Source organism: Squalius cephalus (assembly GCF_949319135.1).
Source record: "Squalius cephalus genome assembly, chromosome: 14".
Classification (NCBI taxonomy): Eukaryota; Metazoa; Chordata; class Actinopteri; order Cypriniformes; family Leuciscidae; genus Squalius; species Squalius cephalus.
This window is the reverse complement of record NC_137135.1, coordinates 15,787,625-15,809,492: the sequence shown is the minus strand read 5'-3', so window position 1 is coordinate 15,809,492 and position 21,868 is coordinate 15,787,625. Positions and strand designations below refer to the sequence as shown.

Sequence of the window (21,868 nt, the reverse complement as noted above, 5' to 3'; positions counted from 1 at the left end):
GAAAACGTTTGGGCTGCTTTGTATTTTTTGTGGAAACCATGATAATTTCTTTCAGGATTTTTTTGATGAATAGAAAGTTCAAAAGAACAGCATTTATTTAAAAAATAATATGTAAATTGAACATTATATTGTATTATATTTAATGCATCCTAAATAAAAGTAATTATTTAAAAAATATACTTAACAACCCCAAACTTTTGAAAGATGTGTTTGCATTTTGAGAAGGGATACAATTTATGCAGACCCTCTTGTGCTTTACTGAAAGACAATCTTGGTGTCTCCACACAACCTTAATCCTAAAACTAAAGTTACACATTTTTCAGATGTTCTAATTGTGTCAACAAATGTTTATGCAAAATGTCTGTGGCTGCTGTCAGGTGAATGTCATAATCCTTATTACAATGGGACAGGATTATGAGCACACGTAGACGCTTCTTTAAAACAATCTCCAGTAATCCCAAAGGTTTCTCGACGTCCTGCTGCCAGGTTTCATAGGACAACTATAACGCAATTTAGAAAAGTGTAATTCTTCACTGACAGCTAAGATAAAATGGCTGCAGTGGACAAGGATGTGGCTGAGAAGTTTTTGGACAGTAATCCAACATTTGCCAAGCAGTACTATGACTCCAGGTTCCGGGCGAAGGTCATCTCCGAACTTCTGTCGACCACCAAGAAAACAGAAGTGGACGTCAGCTCTTACCATGATCTGAGCTCTATTGAGGAGTGTGAGATCATTTTCGATATGGTGCGGGACATGCAGGAAAACCTGCAGATGGAGAGGGCCGTGTTCAACCTCATGCGGCATCTCACCTTCATTCTACGAGCCGACCGCATGAGTCTCTTCATGTACCGCCAGAGGAACGGCATAGCTGAACTGGCCACGCGAATCTTCAACGTCCATAAAGATGCCACACTGGAGGAGTGTCTGGTGCCACCGGACAGTGAGATTGTGTACCCGCTGGACACAGGCATTGTGGGCCATGTGGCCACTGCCAAGAAGACCGTCAATATTCCTGATGTCACACAGGTAGGATTATGGAAGCTTGTTTCTTCCACGGAATAAAAACATAAAAGAGGTATTTGCAACTTTTTATCATAATTGCAAGTTGATATCTCATAATTCTGACTTTTTTCTCAGATTAGTGACCCAAACTTGCAATTCTGAGATAAAACGTCAGAACTGCGATATATAAACTCTGCGGAAAAAGTCGCAGATACCTTTTTATTGTTTTATTATGTGGCAGTGTATGGAAACAAGCTTTCATTTAGGAATAGGATAGCTAGCCATACCTAGTTAACCAGTTATACCATAAATACCTAGTTAACTTACTCTGTAAAAAAGTGATCAATAAGTTATTACAACATTGATTTAACTCATCAAAATAAGCAATTTTCATCTTTGTTTATAAGTTATGCAAGATTCAACTCATTTTAATGTCAGTTTAATGTAATTTAAGTTGAAATGACTTAAACATCCAAGTTGATTGTACTTCAAAATGCAAGGCAGCAACAGTGTATCTCGGTCCTGTGAGTTATTCATATGAGAGTGTAATTCACATTATTACCAGTAGAGAGCAGTGCAACGCTAACATTTTATAGTCATATTTTCATCAGTTATGATCAGACACACCAAAATATAAGTGAATGACTGTGTGACTATTCAAAATTCCATTTTTATTAGAAGAATAAATTATAGTTTTGTCCTTCCTGTTTTTATTGAATTATGTATGAACCGACTTTTCTGGCATTAAAAGAAAAGAAAAAAATTAAATAGGCCAACAGACATTCGTTATCTCTAAAATAGGATTTTATGCTAATTATAAGGGCCCATTGCTGATAAATTTGAGAAATGTGCAGGAGATGATGTTGCACAGACAGATATGACTGAATGTGTTGTGCAGAGACAGCCATGAAATCTCCCTCTCTCTTTGATTATAAATTACTTTTTTCTTTGGCACACAATGTGCTTCACTGCTTCTCAGACAGCAATATACTTTCCTCCGTACTGCTCATAATCACTTAAAAAAAAATGGGGTTTCTCAATCTTTGACAAAGGTGTTATGTGACTGAAATACCAAGTAAGACTATTTGAAACCCTCAAGGTGGCAACAGCATCCTATCTCAGTTTAAGATGTCTGCCAGACTCAGATGTGCTGATATTTGTAAGCAAGCACGTATGTGAAAAGTGTTGCCCTCTTTTTAAGCGTAACACATTGGACAGTGTGTTATTTTTGTAGGCTACATTCTGAGAATCATATTTCTTCAATTTTTATGTGTATGGCACTGTAGCTCAGTTATTAATATGCAAGGCTAGTGCTGGTGGATTAGAGCAGGTCAGCGCTCTTCCTCAGTTTGTTATGTTACCAGGTCTGGAGGGGATAAAAGTATTTAATCTGAGTTGAATTAGAGCGATCCTGGATTAAATCTAAAGGTCAGTGCCTAACGCCATGTTCCACAAGTCAGCAGAATATCAGTGCTTACATTTAACATTCCCTTTCTATTGTTGATGTGGAACAGAATGGGGAGAATTTAACGTTTCAAAGGAACCTGTGTGTTTATTGATATCAGTTATTCAAATATTATCTAGAATTATATTTTTGTCTGATATTGGCTAATAGAGAAAAAAATGGTTTCACTTTATGTTAACGTATGTGATTATGCATGTAAATACTGAGTAATATTAATTAACATTATGTACTCACTATAGGATTAGGGTATGGTTTAGGGTTAGTTGCATTTAAAGTGTTACCAAATATTTAAACACATTTCATTAAATACACTGCAAAAAATAATTTCTTATCTGTTATTTTTGTCTTATTTTCCAGTACAATTCTTAAATCAAGATAAAGAAAATTGCTTGAGATGCAAAATTACATAAGATATTAAGTAAAAATTTAAAGTAAAAACAAATATATGCCAGTATCGTTAAAAAAAAAAAATATAGAATTTTTTTCTGACCACATTGGCAGATATTTTTTCTTGTTGTAAGCTCAAGCTCACTTAATTTTTATATTTTTTTTTTAGAAAACAAGTACTACTATCAGTCAAATTGCTTCTTAAGTAGTGTTATCTTGATTTAAGAATGTGTAGATATTTTAAGCGGAAACCAAGAGAATAATATTTTTTTGCAGTGTAAAAATATTTGGTAACACTTTACAATAAGATTCCATTTGTTAACATTAGTTAAATGCTATTAGTTAACAAGAACTAACAATAAAAAATACTTCTAGAGCATTCACTAATTTAAGTTAATGTTCATTTCAAAATGTACTAACACAAAAATTGTATCTTTTAATATTATTTGATGGATCTGAGATTGAACTAACAATGAACAGTTGTATTATTTTTTTTTTTTTAACTAACATTAAAATACTGTAACAAATGTTACTGTATTTGTATTATTGTAAAGCATTTTACCATTTTACTAGGCACCGTAACTGTAGCAATAAACCCTCCAAACTTTTACTCAAAGGTAAATTAAATAATTTAATTGTGCGCATCAGTGACGTTTTAGCTTAACACTGACTTAACGTTAACATTCTCACCATGAATAAATGTGCTTCCCTCTCCAGGACAGCCACTTCAGTGACTTTGTAGACATCCTGACAGATTACCAGACCAAGAATGTGCTCGCGACTCCCATTATGAACGGCAAAGACATGGTGGCCGTCATGATGGCGATCAACAAGATCGGTGCTCCACATTTCACTGCTCAGGATGAAGAGGTAGTATTCACTCATATCGTCCTCTGTAATACTAGTGAGTACAGCGCTTTGGGTTTAAACTCAACAATAAGTCTCGGTGAGGATGCCAATTTGAAATGTAAACAATGCAGAAAATAATTATATGCATTGGTTTCGCCACACATACTTTAAACCTCAATCTCAAAAGTTATGACAACAGTTTTTTTTTTTACATTGCTTTAAATCATCAAAATAAGTTAAGCAAGATTCAGCTCATTTTTGAAGTCTGATTAATGTAAAAATTTAAGGCAGCAACTTTTCAATTAATATTAATACAGTGAAAGCACTTTGATTAAACTGACTTCTACATAACATATTAAATGCTCTATTGAAGTAAATCAAACTCTGTGTCTTGTAGACGCTGAAGAAATATCTCAGCTTTGCCAATCTTGTGCTTCGAGTGTTTCACCTGAGCTACCTGCACAACTGTGAAACCAGAAGGGGACAGGTAGGATTTCTTCAAGACATTAACCATTAACGAGACTTTAAGACATTTACCGATAAACACTGCCACTTAAAGTCTTTTGTCATTTTCCCTCATATCTTCATTGAAGGTGTTGCTCTGGTCTGCCAGCAAAGTGTTTGAGGAGTTGACTGACATTGAGAGACAGTTCCACAAGGCCCTCTATACAGTCCGAGCCTTCCTCAACTGTGACCGCTACTCTGTTGGGCTCCTCGACATGACCAAAACTAAAGTGATTGTTTATTTATCTATTAATTTATTTATTTATTTATAATATGAACTATTTATGAATTATGCAGCTGGATTTGTAACTTGAGTTTGTAACTATTTGTAAATAGTTTGGGTACGTCACTTTTGCTGCTATTGATGTAGGATACGGGTAAGGTTAGGGTCAGGTTTGGTGGTATGGGTAGGTTTAAGGGTGGGTTAAGGGGTAAGGTAAGGGTCAACAGTGTAATTAGATGTAATTACATGCCGGTATTTCTTTAAAATATAAGTACAATGTAAAAACATCAATACGCAATAAGTGCATTGTATCAAATGATTAATTATTTTGTCTTGACAAACCAAATTCGGGCCAGACCTTCAGACTGTTCTGACTCGGTTCTGTTATTTTCGAACTGATCCGATTTACATTAAACGGATGATCAAAACTACGAAAAGTTCCATAGACTTTCATTGAGGGGGTCAAAACTTTAATACAGTAACTCTAATAGAGTATTTAAGCTTCATCCACTACATATCTTTCACTAGCAACTAGCTTAGGACATGCTAGCTAAATTTTAAATCATGCTAGCAACATTCTAAATCATACTAGCAACATGCTAACAACATGCTAATTAATGCTAGCAATGTGGTAAAACATGTCAGCAACATGTTAAATAATGCTAGCTGTGCTAAACATGACAGCAACATTATAATTCAAGTTATGCAAATTAATGTTAACAATGTGCTAACATAGGCCAGCAACATAAAAATAAAAGTTATCAATGTGTTGAAACCTGTTAATTCATGCTAGCAAAACGTTAATTCATGTTAACAATGTGCTAAATCATTTTACCAATATGGTAAAACATGCTATCAACATCCTAATTCATGTTAGCAATGTGGTAAAACGTGTTAGCAACATGCTAATTCATGTTAGAAAAGTGTTGAATCATGTTAGTAATGTGGTAAAACATTTTATGTGGTAAAACAGTAATGTGCTAAAACATACTAATTCATGTTAGCGACATGTTAAAACGTTATCAATGTGTTAAAACATGTTAGCAACATGCTAATTAATGCAAGCAAAGTGTTAAAACATGTTAGCAACATGCTAATTCATGTTAGCAACATGTTTAGTCATGCTAGCAACAGTAAAACCTTCAAACTTAGAGCTTTTCAAAGTTAGTTTAAACTTTCAGACCTGGCTTTGTCAAGCCAACATCAAAGTTTGTCATCTAACTTTACTCATCTAGTTTACATGTTACTACATCGTAGTTAAAGACACTTAAAAGAAAGTGGGACTGTAAATTGTAGTTTTTATTCGCATGTATATTTGCCAGTTGATGCATTTTGAAATATTTTTTTATTTTTGTTATTTCTTTTGCCTGTAGGAGTTCTTTGATCTTTGGCCCGTACTAATGGGAGAGGTGCCCCCATATAGTGGACCAAAGACACCTGATGGCAGAGTGAGTGATACACATTGCATAAATAGGAAATGTGTATTTAGTTAATCATGTCAAGAGAAACACAAAATTTCCCTGAATGAATCCTTATGAGTTCTTACCTGCTATCACGTCTGTTGTGTTTGACTTGCGCTATTAATTATGCTTCAGGAAGTGATTTTCTACAAAGTGATTGATTACATATTGCATGGAAAAGAGGACATCAAAGTAATTCCGTAAGTTAATTCATTTTTATTGCCTGTTAAATTTTACTGTGCGCTACCATTTGGCATTTAATTAAGCCCACATGCTTTATCATGCATCATTCTACATTACATGCATTGTAAATGTTGTACCTTATAAACATATTAAGAAATGGCAAGATGCAAGCTGGCCAGATAGTTTTTGGGTGTTTGCAAGGTTGGACCAAACTGGCCCTCCTATGGAGCCAGATCTGAGCAATAATGATTGTATTATTTTTGAGATAACTCACTGTTATATTCTTAGCACATATACTCTATTCTTATTCTTATTATTTTATTTATTAATTATTACTTACATTCAGTAAGGATGCATTAAATTGGTCAAAAGTGACACTTATTTTTCAAATAAATTCTGTTTCTGCATTTCATCAAAGAATCCTGTAAAAAAAAAAAAGTATCACACAAAAGTATTTAGCAGCAACAGTTTTAAACATTGATAATAAGAAATGTTTCTTGAGCAGCAAATCAACATTTTAAAATATATTCAAATAGAAACCATTTATTTTAAATTGTAACAATATTTTACAATATTATTATGAAATACATGCAGTCTTGGTGAGCATGAGACTTCTTTCAAAAACATTAAAAAAATCTTACAGACCCCAAACTTTTGAACAGCAGTGTATATTTTTGATTTCTCTAGACCACCTAGAAAATGAAAGATGGGGTTTATTATAGGAAAGTTCTGTATTGTTCTGTTCAGATGCATATTCGTTGTCGTTACAGTAACCCTACTCCTGACCACTGGGCATTAGTAAGTGGGCTTCCCACCTACGTTGCAGAGAACGGCCTGGTGAGAGTCCAGACCTCCATCCTCCTTCACTGACGCCACAGTAGTCAGACAATTTGAAAGCTATTATGGTTTATAATGCTCCTGTCATGTGCATAGTGAGGGGGAATAGAATGTGCTCCCACACTGAAATGATGGATAATTGTAATTTTGTGAACAGTAATTAATCAGCAAGCAATACCCCTTCTCAGTGAGCGTGACTGCTGCTTTCCTTTCACTCTGTCTTACAGATCTGTAATATCATGAACGCTGCTCAAGACGAGACCTTTGAGTTTCAAGTGAGATCACCTTAACTTATGCTTCCTACATAATCAATTCAATTACATGAACAGTCTTCCAAAAGCTGTATATCTTACCTTTTTTTGTATATCTACTAAACTAAATATGTTCCTGAAATATTATTGAATTGAATTATTTTTGTCCTGCCAGAAAGAACCTCTGGATGACTCTGGATGGACAATAAAGAATGTGCTCTCTTTGCCCATCGTGAACAAGAAAGAGGAAATCGTTGGCGTGGCCACATTCTATAACAGGAAAGATGGAAAGCCTTTTGACGAACAGGATGAAACACTAATGGAGGTATTTGAGGCCACAGTATAGACCAGTAGTGTGTCATAGCTAAATATACAATAATGGATGAATCAGCAGACTCTGCATTATTTATCCATAGTGTGTTTTGCCCCTTGAAAGCTAAACCAAAGACTTAATGTCTCTTTGAGCTACAGTCCACAGAAAGGACTTTTTTTTTTTCTTATTTGTGGGCATGTAACTTTTTTTTTTTTTTTTGTAGTCTTCAGATTCATTTCTGTCTGATCTGTCTAATATTTTTAATCTTCTTGTCAGATTCATATTTTATCTCAATGTAAATCTGAAATGAAATTGTGAATCTAAACCCGAATCTGATTTTGAATCGGAATCTCAACCTTCAGTAAATATGAACCTAAATCTAAACCTGAATCTCAACCTAAATGTGAACATGAATAAAAATGTGAATCTAAACCTGACTGTGAACCTGAACCTGAATCTCAATCTACAGTAAATGTGAATGAGAAAGTGTATCTTTACACGACAACGAAATGCTTAAAACGGAGAAGTTTTTCCTTTGAGTTTTCTGCGTACAGACAACACCATTATCAAAACGATCCCCATTCACACGGATCTGCGAAAACTAATAAAAACCCCTGTATTCTGCTGCCAGGCCATTAGATGGCGATGAAACACTATAGACTGAAAACGTAATCCGCATGTGCATGACATCATCGCCTCCAGAGATTTGCGTTTTTGTTGTTTACACGGAGACCGTTTTCAAAAACTTGCACTTTGAAACCCGTTTTCAAAACTTTGCGTTTTCAGGCACCCAAAACGCTGTTTGTCGTGTAAACGAACGGCCAAAATGCATAAAATGTTTTACGTTTTTAGTTGAAAACGGTGTCGTGTAAACAGCCCCTAAACCTGAATCTGAAACTGAATCTCAACCTACGGTAAAATTGACCCTGAATGTAAATGTGAATCTAAACCTGAATGTAAATCTGAACCTGAATCTCAACCTAAACATATGAACCTGAATAAAAATGTGAATCTAAACCTAAATCTGAATGTGAACCTGAACCTCAACCTACAGTAAATATGAACCTGAATGTAAATGTGAATCTAAACCTGAATGTGAATCTGAACCTGAATCTCAACCTAAATTTGAGCCTGCATGTAAATGTAAATCTAAACCTGAATCTGAATGTGAACCTGAATCTCAACCTACAATAAATGTGAATCTGAATGGGAAAGTGAATCTAAACCTGAATCTCAACCTTCGGTAAATATGAACCTGAATGTAAATGTGAATCTAAACCTGAATGTGAATCTGAACCTGAATCTCAACCTGCAGTAAATGTGAATCTGAAAGAAATTTATCTAAACCTGAATCTCAACCTACGGTAAATATGAACCTGAATGTAAATGTGAATCTAAACCTGAATGTGAGCCTGAATGTAAATGTAATCAATCTGTGTCTATTTCAGTCACTCACTCAGTTCCTGGGCTGGTCAGTGCTGAATACAGACACTTATGACAGGATGAACAAGCTGGAAAATCGCAAGGACATCTTTCAGGACATGGTTATGTACCATGTCAAGTGCAGAAAGGATGAGATTCAGAATGTCTTGGTGGGTTTCTCCAACTTGACAGGGCCTATTCCCTAGTATGCACTAATTAAAATAAATTACAGTACATTGGTAATGCTGGTAATAGCAGTACATCATATTTGTACAGTATGAATTAACGTGATCATGTGGAGGAGCAGTGCTGTCATATATGACACTATGATTGATTGTCTGATTAAAAGGGGTTGTATGAGCATAAAATAATCATCTTGGAATATCAGCAGTGGGAAACTGACTGTGTTTTTTTGTGCGTGTTCAGAACACACGTGAGTTGTACGGGAAAGAGCCTGATGAATGTGAAGAGGACGAGCTGGAGAATATTCTGGTAAAACACAAAAAATCATTCTTGGTTTAAAGTCTCGTTGTTTCATAGCTGTGTGCCTTCATGCTGTTGTCCTCTACAGGCTGGCACACTGCTAGACTCAAAGAAGTCAGAGATCTTTGAGTTTCACTTCTGTGACTTTGAGTTCTCTGAGCTGGACCTAGTGAAGTGTGGCATCAAGATGTACTATGAGCTGGGTGTTGTAGACAAGTTCCATATTCCACGTGAGGTGAGTGGTGATGCCAGGTAACCTATTAAAGTTAGAATAAAATCATAAAAAAGCTGTCATAAATCCCAAAAGGTAAACAAATTAACAAATTGATTGGGTTGTTTCATATATTAAGCATTACAACATAACACTAGCTACATATAATACATATTACTATTACTAAGGATGTGCACAAGTACTCTGAAGGAAAACACCAATGATCGATAATGTAAAAAATGATTGGTCATGATTTTGCACTTTGAAATTTGAAACTCAGTAACTACTCAGAGGCACAAATGAATGCAACTCCATTTAAGAACCTTCTCTTTAAGTAATATATGGCACAATATGACACCGAGTGCGGAACTCCCATCAAGCTAGTCACAATGAAAATAATGTGGCAGCTTATTATGTTTTTACACTAATCTGCAGGCAGCACAAAAAGATGGCCTTTGAGGTGTTTTTAATTTATTTGATCACAGTCTTCAGAAAGAACCACCATATAATCAGATAACACTACTAATAAGTTAATAAAATATTTGAGAACATTTAAGAAATATTTCAGGAATTGCACTTAGGAACGTTCTTCCGAACTTCTCAGAATTTACTTATTTAGGAAGATGTTCATGAATCAAGCCCCTGGTCTCTAGATATTGCTTGGGTACCAATTTTTGCCCATTTTGTCATTTTGCAAAATGAGATATCATTTATGTCCACAACACAAATGGTGCAGGGCGAGATATGCACCAAAGTTTAATATTTAAAGTTATCATCATTGTCTTATGTATGTACACCCTAACGAGTACCCAATTGCACATTGTAAATACAATATTTCCAGTGCCTTGTAAGACTGAAAGCTGACATTGCTTTATCTCTAGACCCTGGTGCGCTTTGTGTACTCAGTCAGTAAAGGTTACAGGAAGATCACCTACCACAACTGGAGGCATGGCTTCAACGTTGGCCAGACCATGTTTACACTGCTCATGGTAAGAGAAAACTCTCTCAGAATAAAAAAAAGAGTTCTAGACCTTATTAAGAGGGCCCTAAAAATCTCATCTGAGTCCCCTTAAAATCTGTGCTTGCCTAAGTTACAAGTGTTCATCTTGCTAGAGAAACCCTACTTTCCTAACAGCCCTACTTTCCTTGTTTTCCAAACAAACCAGTCCTGTTACCATTGTAACTATGCGTTTGATAAATTTGCCTCTCTGTTTGGTGGGTGCTAGAGTCGTGGGCCTTTTTTTAGGTAATATGTTTAATGATACGGCCCACCTCCAACGCATATCCTCTGAAATAGCAGACCCTTCTAATTAATCATCCAAGTGTAAACCTGCTCCTGGTAAAGTCATGTGTAATCACAGTGAACTGTCCGTACATCAGGAAGGACGGGGTATTGGAGCGCTGGAAGAAATGCAGGCCAGGCATTTTCTTCACCGAGCCTAATGAGCCCTCACTAGTCAGCGTCTTGCTCTACAAGAGTGTCTTAATGAGGCTCCGCCTTCAAGCCCATTAAATCAGTTCTCATGTTTCTTAGACAGGTGACCTGAAGCGCTACTATACGGACCTGGAGGCGATGGCGATGGTGACTGCTGGGCTCTGTCATGATATTGACCACCGCGGCACTAACAATCTCTACCAGATGAAGTATGTACTCATTACTGTCAACGTACCACTGCTCTTATCAAAGAAAACTGTGAATGTATAACAATATTTAGAAATACTGTTTGAAGACTTTCTCTCTTTTAAATAATGGGTCACATGGTTATCAATGCAGGATAAGACATGACTACATTTAAAAAGACGGTCACACTTTAGGTTTTGGTCCAATTTTCACTATTAACTACAACTTTTGCCTCAATAAACTACTAATTACTGCTTATTAGTAGTTAGTAAGGTAGTTGTTAAAGCTGAAGTCTAATGGTCTAAAATCGAATATAAACACTTATTATAGGTGTAGCGTAGTGATTCAGGATAAGACAAGAACACGGTTTTGAAAATGGATTCATAATGTACTCGTTTATTATCTAAATTTTTAAAATTTTTAACACAATAGTTGCAGACTACAGCTTTAAGTTAAGGTATTGGGTAGGAATTGTGTAGGATTAAGGGATGTAGAATATATATTTCATGTATGTCAAAAGGCAACATTTAGATTTGATTGATTTTAATCATGCTACATTTTGCAAGCTGAAATCTTTGTTTGCATTATGCTTATTTACATTCAATTTGATTGAAAGTCTGTGACCTCCTGGGTCTTGAGAATCATTTTCTGTGATGATTTTGCCAGGTCTGGGAATCCACTGGCAAAGCTGCATGGTTCCTCCATTCTGGAGAGGCACCATCTGGACTTTGGAAAAACTCTACTTAGAGATGACGTAATGCTGAAAATTTATTATATTTCTAGACATTTTTCAGAAGGCTTCAGACATCATTACAATTTTGAACTCTGCAGACCATTGAGAATGTACATCTAGTTGATAAGCCCCATAAATAACTGCCTCCTCACTCACAACCAGCAGTTTCCTCACTGAAATAATTTGTTTTCCAAGGCCTTAAATATCTACCAGAATCTGAACCGAAGACAGCACGAACTCGTCATCCATTTGATGGACATAGCTATCATCGCTACAGACTTGGCCTTGTATTTCAAGTAAGAAATTTATATTTCAGCCCTGTGGGATATAGTTTGTAAATTATTTATTTTGAGTTGAGCCCCGTTCACACCAAGGACTATAACTATGATGATAAAGATAGTTCCAAAAATCATTCTAAATATAAAATAATAGCAGAGTCCACACAACACTTATAACAATAATGGCTCCGAGAAACAATATTGTTGAAATCATTTTCAGAAAGATTTTTTTTCCAGCTGATGTATGGTAAAAACATTGACAGCTAATCAGAATCCATCCTGCTTTAACCCTTAAATGCATGAATGTTTTGCCAATCATTATTATATATTCGGGTCTTTAGCGACCCGAATAAAAATAAAACTCTCCTGATATTAGAATAAGAATTACAGAAGAATAAAATAAAGGGTACGTTTTGGAGTACGGAAGGGTTCAGTTGGAGCAGATGTTTTTATGCCATCATCACTGTCCTCGTCAGAGCTAAATTCCCTGTACATTCAGCATCTGGCTCATATTTGTCATCTTAAACATATTTATTCTTTTATTTTCTGCCTGCGGTAACTATGAGTGAAACGACACTTCATCAGACATTTCCACCTTGTGAAATAAAGGTGAATTCCACTTATTCAGTCATCAAAGATTAAATTATTGTTGTGCAGAAAAAAATATACTTACACTGTTACACACCTCGGGTCGTTAGCGACCCCATACAATTTTGTACAAATGTATGGGAAAACAGGCATTCTTTTATCATTTTTTTTTCTTGCTGCATTGTTTATAATGAATTGATTGAGGAATACTAAGAAGGTTGATGTCTAACTTTAAAAAATGAATGAGGAGGATGGTAGTGAATGACGTCCTGGGTCACTAAAGACCCGATATATGCGTTTGAGGCTTAAAGAGCTTAAGCATTTAAAGTGCTAGACGCCTTAACTGCAGCCTGCGATTAGAATAAGCAGAACGATATTGTGTGTTGGTGTGGACACCAATATAGTTATCGTCCTTGGTGTGAACGGGCCTTTAGTCTTGCAGCTAGAGGCTGTCAGAGCTGCATATCCATGATTAACATGAATTTAATCATGATGCGCCTCCACAGGAAAAGGACCATGTTTCAGAAGATTGTGGATCAGTCCAAGACCTACGAGAGCTGGGACACTTGGACCAAATACATGATGTTAGAAACAACTCGGAAAGAGATTGTCATGTAAGTGTCATGTAAGAAAATAATGGGTTACAAATCTTATATCAACCATAATATCCGTTTGGCAAATAAGTTGATTTATACACTTGCAAAAGAAAATATGCAGCAGCTTGAATTTGGTGCCATTTAGGGTTCATAAATATGAATTCACAGCATGGTATTTTGGTTTTCCTCACCGCAGGGCTATGATGATGACTGCCTGTGATTTGTCAGCCATTGCCAAGCCATGGGAGATTCAGAGCAAGGTTAGATATTCCTAATGCATAATGCAATGTCACATGCAAGGCCTGATACTACAGCAATGTATTCAAACATCTAGGGCAGCCAAGGGTGTGACTGCATAAGAAAATAAAATTGCTGGGCTCTCAGCCGGCATAATGAGTCTGAAACCCTATTCATATGATAATGTATCCATGGATGGGTTGTTTACATTCATTGTTTAACACTCATTATTATATGCAATTCGCTGCAGACGGCACTGTAGATAATCTCACATGCGTGAGATTATATTGAGCTGTATGTCATGTCTGTATGCTGTATGTTTTTTAAAAAAAATGAATATTGCTTCAAAATGTTTTTTTTTTTTTTTCTAGTAATGCTATTACTATATTCATGAAGTAGATCCAAGAACAATGATGATAGAGCTAGATTTCAAAGTTGCAAATGGGACATGTGCCAGGTCTGTTTCAGTGGACATTGTTATGGAGCGATTTCTGCTTCTTCTTTAAGTCATTAATGTTCTCTAATGCACAGTTAATATATTTTACACATAAAGTCCATATTTGCTTCTCTCCAAATGCATCTACAAATCTAAGCTTAATATTGACCGTGGCTACTTGCTCTCTGTCCTGCAGGTGGCGCTGTCTGTTGCTGCAGAATTCTGGGAGCAGGGTGACCTGGAGAGGACAGTGCTGGAGCAGCAGCCCATTGTGAGATAGCGCCTGGAATGAAGGGGTGGGAGGTGTTGGGGGGGAGGAGGGGCTGAGAGAAAAGGAATAAGAATGAAAAGTTCCCATGGGTCATGTCGTGATGTACTGCCTATTATGCGGTGCAGTGAATCAGAAAGAGCGGTCACAAAGGCCCAGTCAAACAGACTGCTTCCAAACTCCCCATTTTCTTTAGCTGTGATTGGAAATGCAGGAATATAATGTCAACTTTGGAAAAAGTGCCACTGAACTTTCTGCTTTAGTCGAATGGATCTTCACACCCGCTATGTATTCAGTTTGCATCAATATGTTGTGGGGTTTCATTTTGATACAAATTAAGCACATGCTGTTTTGTCTACAGCCCATGATGGACCGGAACAAAGCGGATGATCTTCCCAAACTGCAGTGTGGTTTCATTGATTTCGTCTGTGCTTTCGTTTACAAGGTGAGGTCCTCCATTTCGATTAGTATACAAAACGACATATGGGAATTCATTGATCTACACTTCTAAATGTTCACAGGATCCAGACTAGAGTCCATCAGGAAGCAGATACATAATCATCAGAATAAATGCACAGCTAAGGTCTTGATCAGATGTCTGTATACTTGACTTTTATTGAGTGTGTACGTCAGAATGCAGGCCTGCTGGAATTAGAGAAAGTGAAGTAAAGAGTCACAGAGTTAGGGGTGGGGAGAAATTGCTTTACATATGAATCGCGATTCTATCTTCTACCGATTCAAATCCTTTACAAATTTCAATGTTAGTTAATAACAAAAATAAGTCTTGACTGCATTTTTTTCAGTGTGATGCGCAGCACGTTTGAGCTTCAGCAAGAACCAATGAGGTTCATTCACTTGTTACGCAGCACGTTTGAGCTTCAGCAAGAACCAATGAGGTTCATTCTCGTGTTACGCAGCACGTTTGAGCTTCCGCAAGAACCAATGAGGTTCATTCTCGTGTTAAGCAGCACGTTTGAGCTTCTGCAAGAACCAATGAGGTTCATTGTCATGTTATGCAGCACGTTTGAGCTTCTGCAAGAACCAATGAGGTTCATTCTCTTGTTACGCAGCACGTTTGAGCTTCCTCAAGAACCAATGAGGTTCATTCTCGTGTTACGCAGCACGTTTGAGCTTCAGCAAGAACCAATGAGGTTCATTCTCGTGTTACACAGCACGTTTGAGCTTCAGCAAGAACCAATGAGGTTCATTCTCTTGTTACGCAGCACGTTTGAGCTTCAGCAAGAACCAATGAGGTTCATTCTCGTGTTACGCAGCACGTTTGAGCTTCAGCAAGAACCAATGAGGTTCATTCACTTGTTACGCAGCACGTTTGAGCTTCCGCAAGAACCAATGAGGTTCATTCTCGTGTTACGCAGCACGTTTGAGCTTCAGCAAGAACCAATGAGGTTCATTCACTTGTTACGCAGCACGTTTGAGCTTCCTCAAGAACCAATGAGGTTCATTCTCGTGTTACGCAGCATGTTTGAGCTTCAGCAAGAACCAATGAGGTTCATTCACTTGTTACGCAGCACGTTTGAGCTTCCGCAAGAACCAATGAGGTTCATTCACTTGTTACGCAGCATGTTTGAGCTTCCGCAAGAACCAATGAGGTTCATTCTCTTGTTACGCAGCACGTTTGAGCTTCAGCAAGAACCAATGAGGTTCATTCTCGTGTTACGCAGCACGTTTGAGCTTCCGCAAGAACCAATGAGGTTCATTCTCGTGTTACGCAGCACGTTTGAGCTTCAGCAAGAACCAATGAGGTTCATTCTCGTGTTACGCAGCACGTTTGAGCTTCCGCAAGAACCAATGAGGTTCATTCTCTTGTTACGCAGCATGTTTGAGCTTCAGCAAGAACCAATGAGGTTCATTCACTTGTTACGCAGCACGTTTGAGCTTCCTCAAGAACCAATGAGGTTCATTCTCGTGTTACGCAGCACGTTTGAGCTTCCGCAAGAACCAATGAGGTTCATTCTCGTGTTACGCAGCACGTTTGAGCTTCAGCAAGAACCAATGAGGTTCATTCTCGTGTTACGCAGCACGTTTGAGCTTCCGCAAGAACCAATGAGGTTCATTCTCTTGTTACGCAGCACGTTTGAGCTTCAGCAAGAACCAATGAGGTTCATTCACTTGTTACGCAGCACGTTTGAGCTTCCTCAAGAACCAATGAGGTTCATTCTCGTGTTACGCAGCATGTTTGAGCTTCAGCAAGAACCAATGAGGTTCATTCACTTGTTACGCAGCACGTTTGAGCTTCCGCAAGAACCAATGAGGTTCATTCACTTGTTACGCAGCATGTTTGAGCTTCCGCAAGAACCAATGAGGTTCATTCTCTTGTTACGCAGCACGTTTGAGCTTCAGCAAGAACCAATGAGGTTCATTCACTTGTTACGCAGCACGTTTGAGCTTCCTCAAGAACCAATGAGGTTCATTCTCGTGTTACGCAGCACGTTTGAGCTTCCGCAAGAACCAATGAGGTTCATTCTCGTGTTACGCAGCACGTTTGAGCTTCAGCAAGAACCAATGAGGTTCATTCTCGTGTTACGCAGCACGTTTGAGCTTCCGCAAGAACCAATGAGGTTCATTCTCTTGTTACGCAGCACGTTTGAGCTTCAGCAAGAACCAATGAGGTTCATTCACTTGTTACGCAGCACGTTTGAGCTTCCTCAAGAACCAATGAGGTTCATTCTCGTGTTACGCAGCATGTTTGAGCTTCAGCAAGAACCAATGAGGTTCATTCACTTGTTACGCAGCACGTTTGAGCTTCCGCAAGAACCAATGAGGTTCATTCACTTGTTACGCAGCATGTTTGAGCTTCCGCAAGAACCAATGAGGTTCATTCTCTTGTTACGCAGCACGTTTGAGCTTCAGCAAGAACCAATGAGGTTCATTCTCGTGTTACGCAGCACGTTTGAGCTTCCGCAAGAACCAATGAGGTTCATTCTCGTGTTACGCAGCACGTTTGAGCTTCAGCAAGAACCAATGAGGTTCATTCTCGTGTTACGCAGCACGTTTGAGCTTCCTCAAGAACCAATGAGGTTCATTCTCGTGTTACACAGCACGTTTGAGCTTCCGCAAGAACCAATGAGGTTCATTCTCGTGTTACGCAGCACGTTTGAGCTTCCGCAAGAACCAATGAGGTTCATTCTCTTGTTACGCAGCATGTTTGAGCTTCCGCAAGAACCAATGAGGTTCATTCTCTTGTTACGCAGCACGTTTGAGCTTCCGCAAGAACCAATGAGGTTCATTCACTTGTTACGCAGCACGTTTGAGCTTCCGCAAGAACCAATGAGGTTCATTCTCTTGTTACGCAGCACGTTTGAGCTTCAGCAAGAACCAATGAGGTTCATTCTCTTGTTACGCCACACGTTTGAGCTTCCGCAAGAACCAATGAGGTTCATTCTCGTGTTACGCAGCACGTTTGAGCTTCAGCAAGAACCAATGAGGTTCATTCACTTGTTACGCAGCACGTTTGAGCTTCAGCAAGAACCAATGAGGTTCATTCACTTGTTACGCAGCACGTTTGAGCTTCCGCAAGAACCAATGAGGTTCATTCACTTGTTACGCAGCACGTTTGAGCTTCCTCAAGAACCAATGAGGTTCATTCTCGTGTTACGCAGCACTTCCTCAAGAACCAATGAGGTTCATTCTCGTGTTACGCAGCACGTTTGAGCTTCCGCAAGATCCAATGAGGTTCATTCTCGTGTTACGCAGCACGTTTGAGCTTCCTCAAGAACCAATGAGCTTCCACAATAACTGCATTTAAAGTTTTTATGATATGGATAGCTAGGATAACAAGATCTTGAATGATGTAGAAGTTTCTTTATTAATCATGTCCCATCCCTCTTGCAGGAGTTCTCTCGCTTCCATGTGCAGATCACGCCCATGCTAGATCGTCTGCTGAACAACAGGAAGGAGTGGAACGCTCTGAAGGAAATACACGAGGCCAAGTTAGCTAAGTTGGAAGAGGCCAAGAAAGCTAAAGAGGAAGCAGATGCTGCCGCAGCAGCTGCCAGACATGGTAAATAGTGACTCAAACATTGTCTCGATGTTTCTTAATTGTCATTTTGGGATTAACTATTCCTTTTTGCTCATTTACATGTTGTTTCAAACCTGTATTATTTTGTTCCTTTTGTGGAACACAAAATAAGACGTTTTAAAGAATGTTTACACTGATCTTTTAAATAGAGTGAGCACAAAATGACGCAATAGAATCAGAAAAGTCCATGCATCTAGAGCGGAATACAAGATTTATAGTGAATAAAGACTTACATTTCAGTGTGCCCCCCCCCCCCCCCCATTTACATTTCAGTGTCGCCCCCCCCCCCCACACACACACACACACACACACAAAGCTATCATATGATTTTATATGGACTACTTTTTTGGTGCTTTTTTCTTTTTGCATTCAATGTTAGGAAAAAAGCAACATGAACATTCTTCCAAATTTCTCATTTTGTGTTCCACAGAAGAAAAAAACTTGTTATGGGTTTGAAACAACTTAAGGGTTTTAAAATATTTTTTACAAACAACTGACAATTGTCATTTTTCTGCTTTTCCACATCCACATTCTCTCCTCACAGCAAGCGCGGGACAATCCTCATCTGAGTCCAAGACCTGTGTAATTTCCTAGACGTCAAACTTTGCAAAAACAGACAATAAGAATGTATGACAAATGTACCCATAATTTGGGCCACTTTTATTATTTCTCTCTGCAGGATATTCCTTTGTCAATTTACACTAGTCTTGAGCTTAAAAGTAAAGAATACCCTTTTAATGTGTTTTTAAGTAACAGACTATTGCAACATTTCCCACACCAGGTTTATGTCATCAACGGATAGTTTTCTTAAAGCTATAATTATCAAACTTTAGTGAATATTGGCTGAAACTGTACAGAATAGAATTCTTACATACTAAATAACATCTTAGAGAGCACAGTATGAATACACTTTGAAAGTCCACATGAATTTTTTTTTTATTATTATTATAACTATTTATATGTAGAAATGTATAAATAAAAGTGAGGAATTGTAGAGCCTAGCCTCGTCTTTTTAAAGCTTTGTAACTGTGTTGCTGTGCAAAATAAGACTTCTGCCCCTAGGATGCAGTATGCTCGGCTGCACTTGTGTGTGTGTGTGCTAGTACTAACTGTCCCACTGGGACATACATAACAGTCTTACAAAAGCATTGGATAACACCTAGGGGGTGTTGGCCTAATCGACTGAGAAGGATGAGAGCCGATTGGCAGGACAGCAAATAGAGGCGGACTCAAAGCTAGCATTTACGTCATGTCAGACGCAGTCACTCACGTCAACGACTATGATGTCACGTCTTCTGCTACATTTACCCCACTCCCACAGCAAAGAGGTGGAGTCATGAAAATCTGCAACCACTGCAAAAGCCAAAATAAGCTCTGACGTGACAGCAAATACACACGCCTATTCAGATAGATGTGCATCCCCCACATACACACACGCAATGCCTTAGGGAATGATTATTCTGACATCCGAATCACAAACCAGCAGAGCGGCAAATTGCCACCAGCTCTCCGAATGGCTGCATTAACAGTGGTCTCATTCAGCATGTTCTGCTACATACCCTCAGTGAAAGGAGCCGCCACAATTAGCTAAAAATTCTAGGCAGTCAGCATGGATACAACACAGAACTCCATTTGCTATTGGCTGCCATTTCAATGCAGTAACCAATCAGACTGTTTCCAGCTGAGCTATTCTGTTTACGCAATAGGCATTGTAATGTCATTGGGGGAAGTGACGGTCTTAAAGCAAGTGCTGCTGGGTTTTTCAAAATCCTCTTTTTCAAGTTGCTGTTCAGCACTCGTTCTAAGAATAGTGTTGATTTCTGTGGAAGGTATTATTGCGGTTTACTGCAGCATTCAATTTATTTTCTGGCTTACAGATAGTAATGCAGTACATGAATGAATTACAAAGCTGAATGTTCATTATGGATTTTATTTTTTTGGAGGCAAAACAATGAATATATGTACTTTTTTTTTTTTTTTTTTTTTTTTTTTTTTTTTTTTGCAGTATATGAGGATCAGTTTCTTTCTACAGTTTAATAATGTAAACAATCTCGGAAGAGAAATGTGTTCAGTTTAAAAGGAAGCCATCATTTGCTTTTTTAAAACTATTTACATGAATTAAAATATAATTTATGACATCAAATAATTCCACTATATAGATTTGATCTAGGAAACTAGATTTTAACAATTTAAAAATACTGAAATGCATTTGTCTCCACATTCTCAAGATGTATGAAAATCACACAATACCGAGAGAGAAAAAAAAGTTGAAAATAAAACGCATCATTTCAAGACATCCAAACCTGGACAAATATGCAACCTGTGGCATATAAATAAAAAAACTCAAAATGAAACCAATGTGTAAAAATATAAAATCTTACTAGCAGTATTTACCAAAAACTACGTTAAAAAAGAAAAATCATAGTGAATTTGATAGTCATTAGATGTAAATAGTCCAAAAAAAACATTAAAACAATACAATGAAGGAAAAAAAAAATGCCCTTTGACTAAAATTTTGTTTCCACAAAAGACAAGGTCTTGAAGCAGCAAAACAATGCGACATGGATGTGCGATTCATTATCTGATGCTCTGGCACCGTAATGACAAACTTTAGATCCCCTTCTTGATAAAAATGATCCAAGGTTTAACACAGACAATATACACTTTCCCCAAATATAATCTGCCGATTCAATTGGAAAATTCTCTCCAATCTTGCAAGAGCATGTACTTTGTGAACAACAAATTGCAGGGCCATAGATGTAGTGAATTAAAAGTGATGTTTTGTATGAACTAAAAAAAAAAAAAGAAAAAAGTGGAACAAATCAGATGTGCACACACACACACACACACACACACACTCACAGGGCCAAGCCAAACGATCATGACATTCGTGAAATGGATTTGATGTGATACCGCACTTCTCCTGTATCCAAACATCAAATGTACTTTTTGGTCAACTTGTCTAGCGATTGCTAAAATGAGGGCTGGAAAAAATGTATTGCATTGAAGAAGGTTCCCTTTGGAAGTTGTATTTTTTTAATCTTTTTTCTTTTATTTTTCATTTGGATCTGTACATTCTATATTGACAGTGTTGAAATGTATTGAAGTGTTCTGAAACACTGAATAAAATGATCTATAACAAATTATATCATCTATATATTTATCTACACAAACACACAAATATATATATATATATGTATATATAATTATATATATGTATATACCTTTTATAATATGGCTGTATTGAAAAAGTTGACTTACTTCAGTAAAGAAAACACATTGGATTGTAAAGGAGATCAGATAGGACTGATAGCTTTGTTTTCCCCTAAGGTTTAAGGCTCTCCTTGTGAGATTGGGCTGTCTGTGTATTTTCCTTGAAAAAAGTCCTTAAACGTCGACCTTCTTTGTGAACGATCTAAGCCGCATAAAACATACAACGCAAGATCCGATTTCCCCTATTACCCTAAAACGACCAATCTCT

The 21,868-nt window shown here is 37.5% G+C and overlaps 1 protein-coding gene across 1 annotated transcript; it reads left to right on the top strand.

The window, feature by feature from the left end:
• The first annotated feature begins 403 nt into the window (after positions 1-403).
• On the top strand, positions 404-21,531 carry pde6a (phosphodiesterase 6A, cGMP-specific, rod, alpha). The gene is made up of 22 exons (XM_079891740.1): positions 404-1,027; positions 3,573-3,725; positions 4,102-4,191; positions 4,298-4,438; positions 5,805-5,879; positions 6,027-6,091; positions 6,845-6,911; positions 7,139-7,186; positions 7,338-7,487; positions 8,924-9,067; positions 9,324-9,389; positions 9,469-9,615; positions 10,473-10,580; positions 11,126-11,235; positions 11,879-11,966; positions 12,141-12,241; positions 13,318-13,425; positions 13,604-13,667; positions 14,277-14,351; positions 14,710-14,793; positions 18,201-18,369; positions 18,932-21,531. Exons 1-22 carry the CDS (start codon positions 551-553, stop codon positions 18,979-18,981), a joined length of 2,580 nt encoding a protein of 859 aa, XP_079747866.1. The 5' UTR covers positions 404-550; the 3' UTR covers positions 18,982-21,531.
• Positions 21,532-21,868: the final 337 nt, after the last annotated feature.

Bases quoted from the DNA above. Each gene is read 5' to 3' on its own strand.
- pde6a (XM_079891740.1), top strand. From the start codon at position 551: ATGGCTGCAGTGGACAAGGATGTGGCTGAGAAGTTTTTGGACAGTAAT. The intron at 6,912-7,138 runs GTGAGAGTCCAG...TCTGTCTTACAG, and splicing joins ACGTTGCAGAGAACGGCCTG to ATCTGTAATATCATGAACGC. The intron at 11,236-11,878 runs GTATGTACTCAT...TGATTTTGCCAG, and splicing joins AACAATCTCTACCAGATGAA to GTCTGGGAATCCACTGGCAA.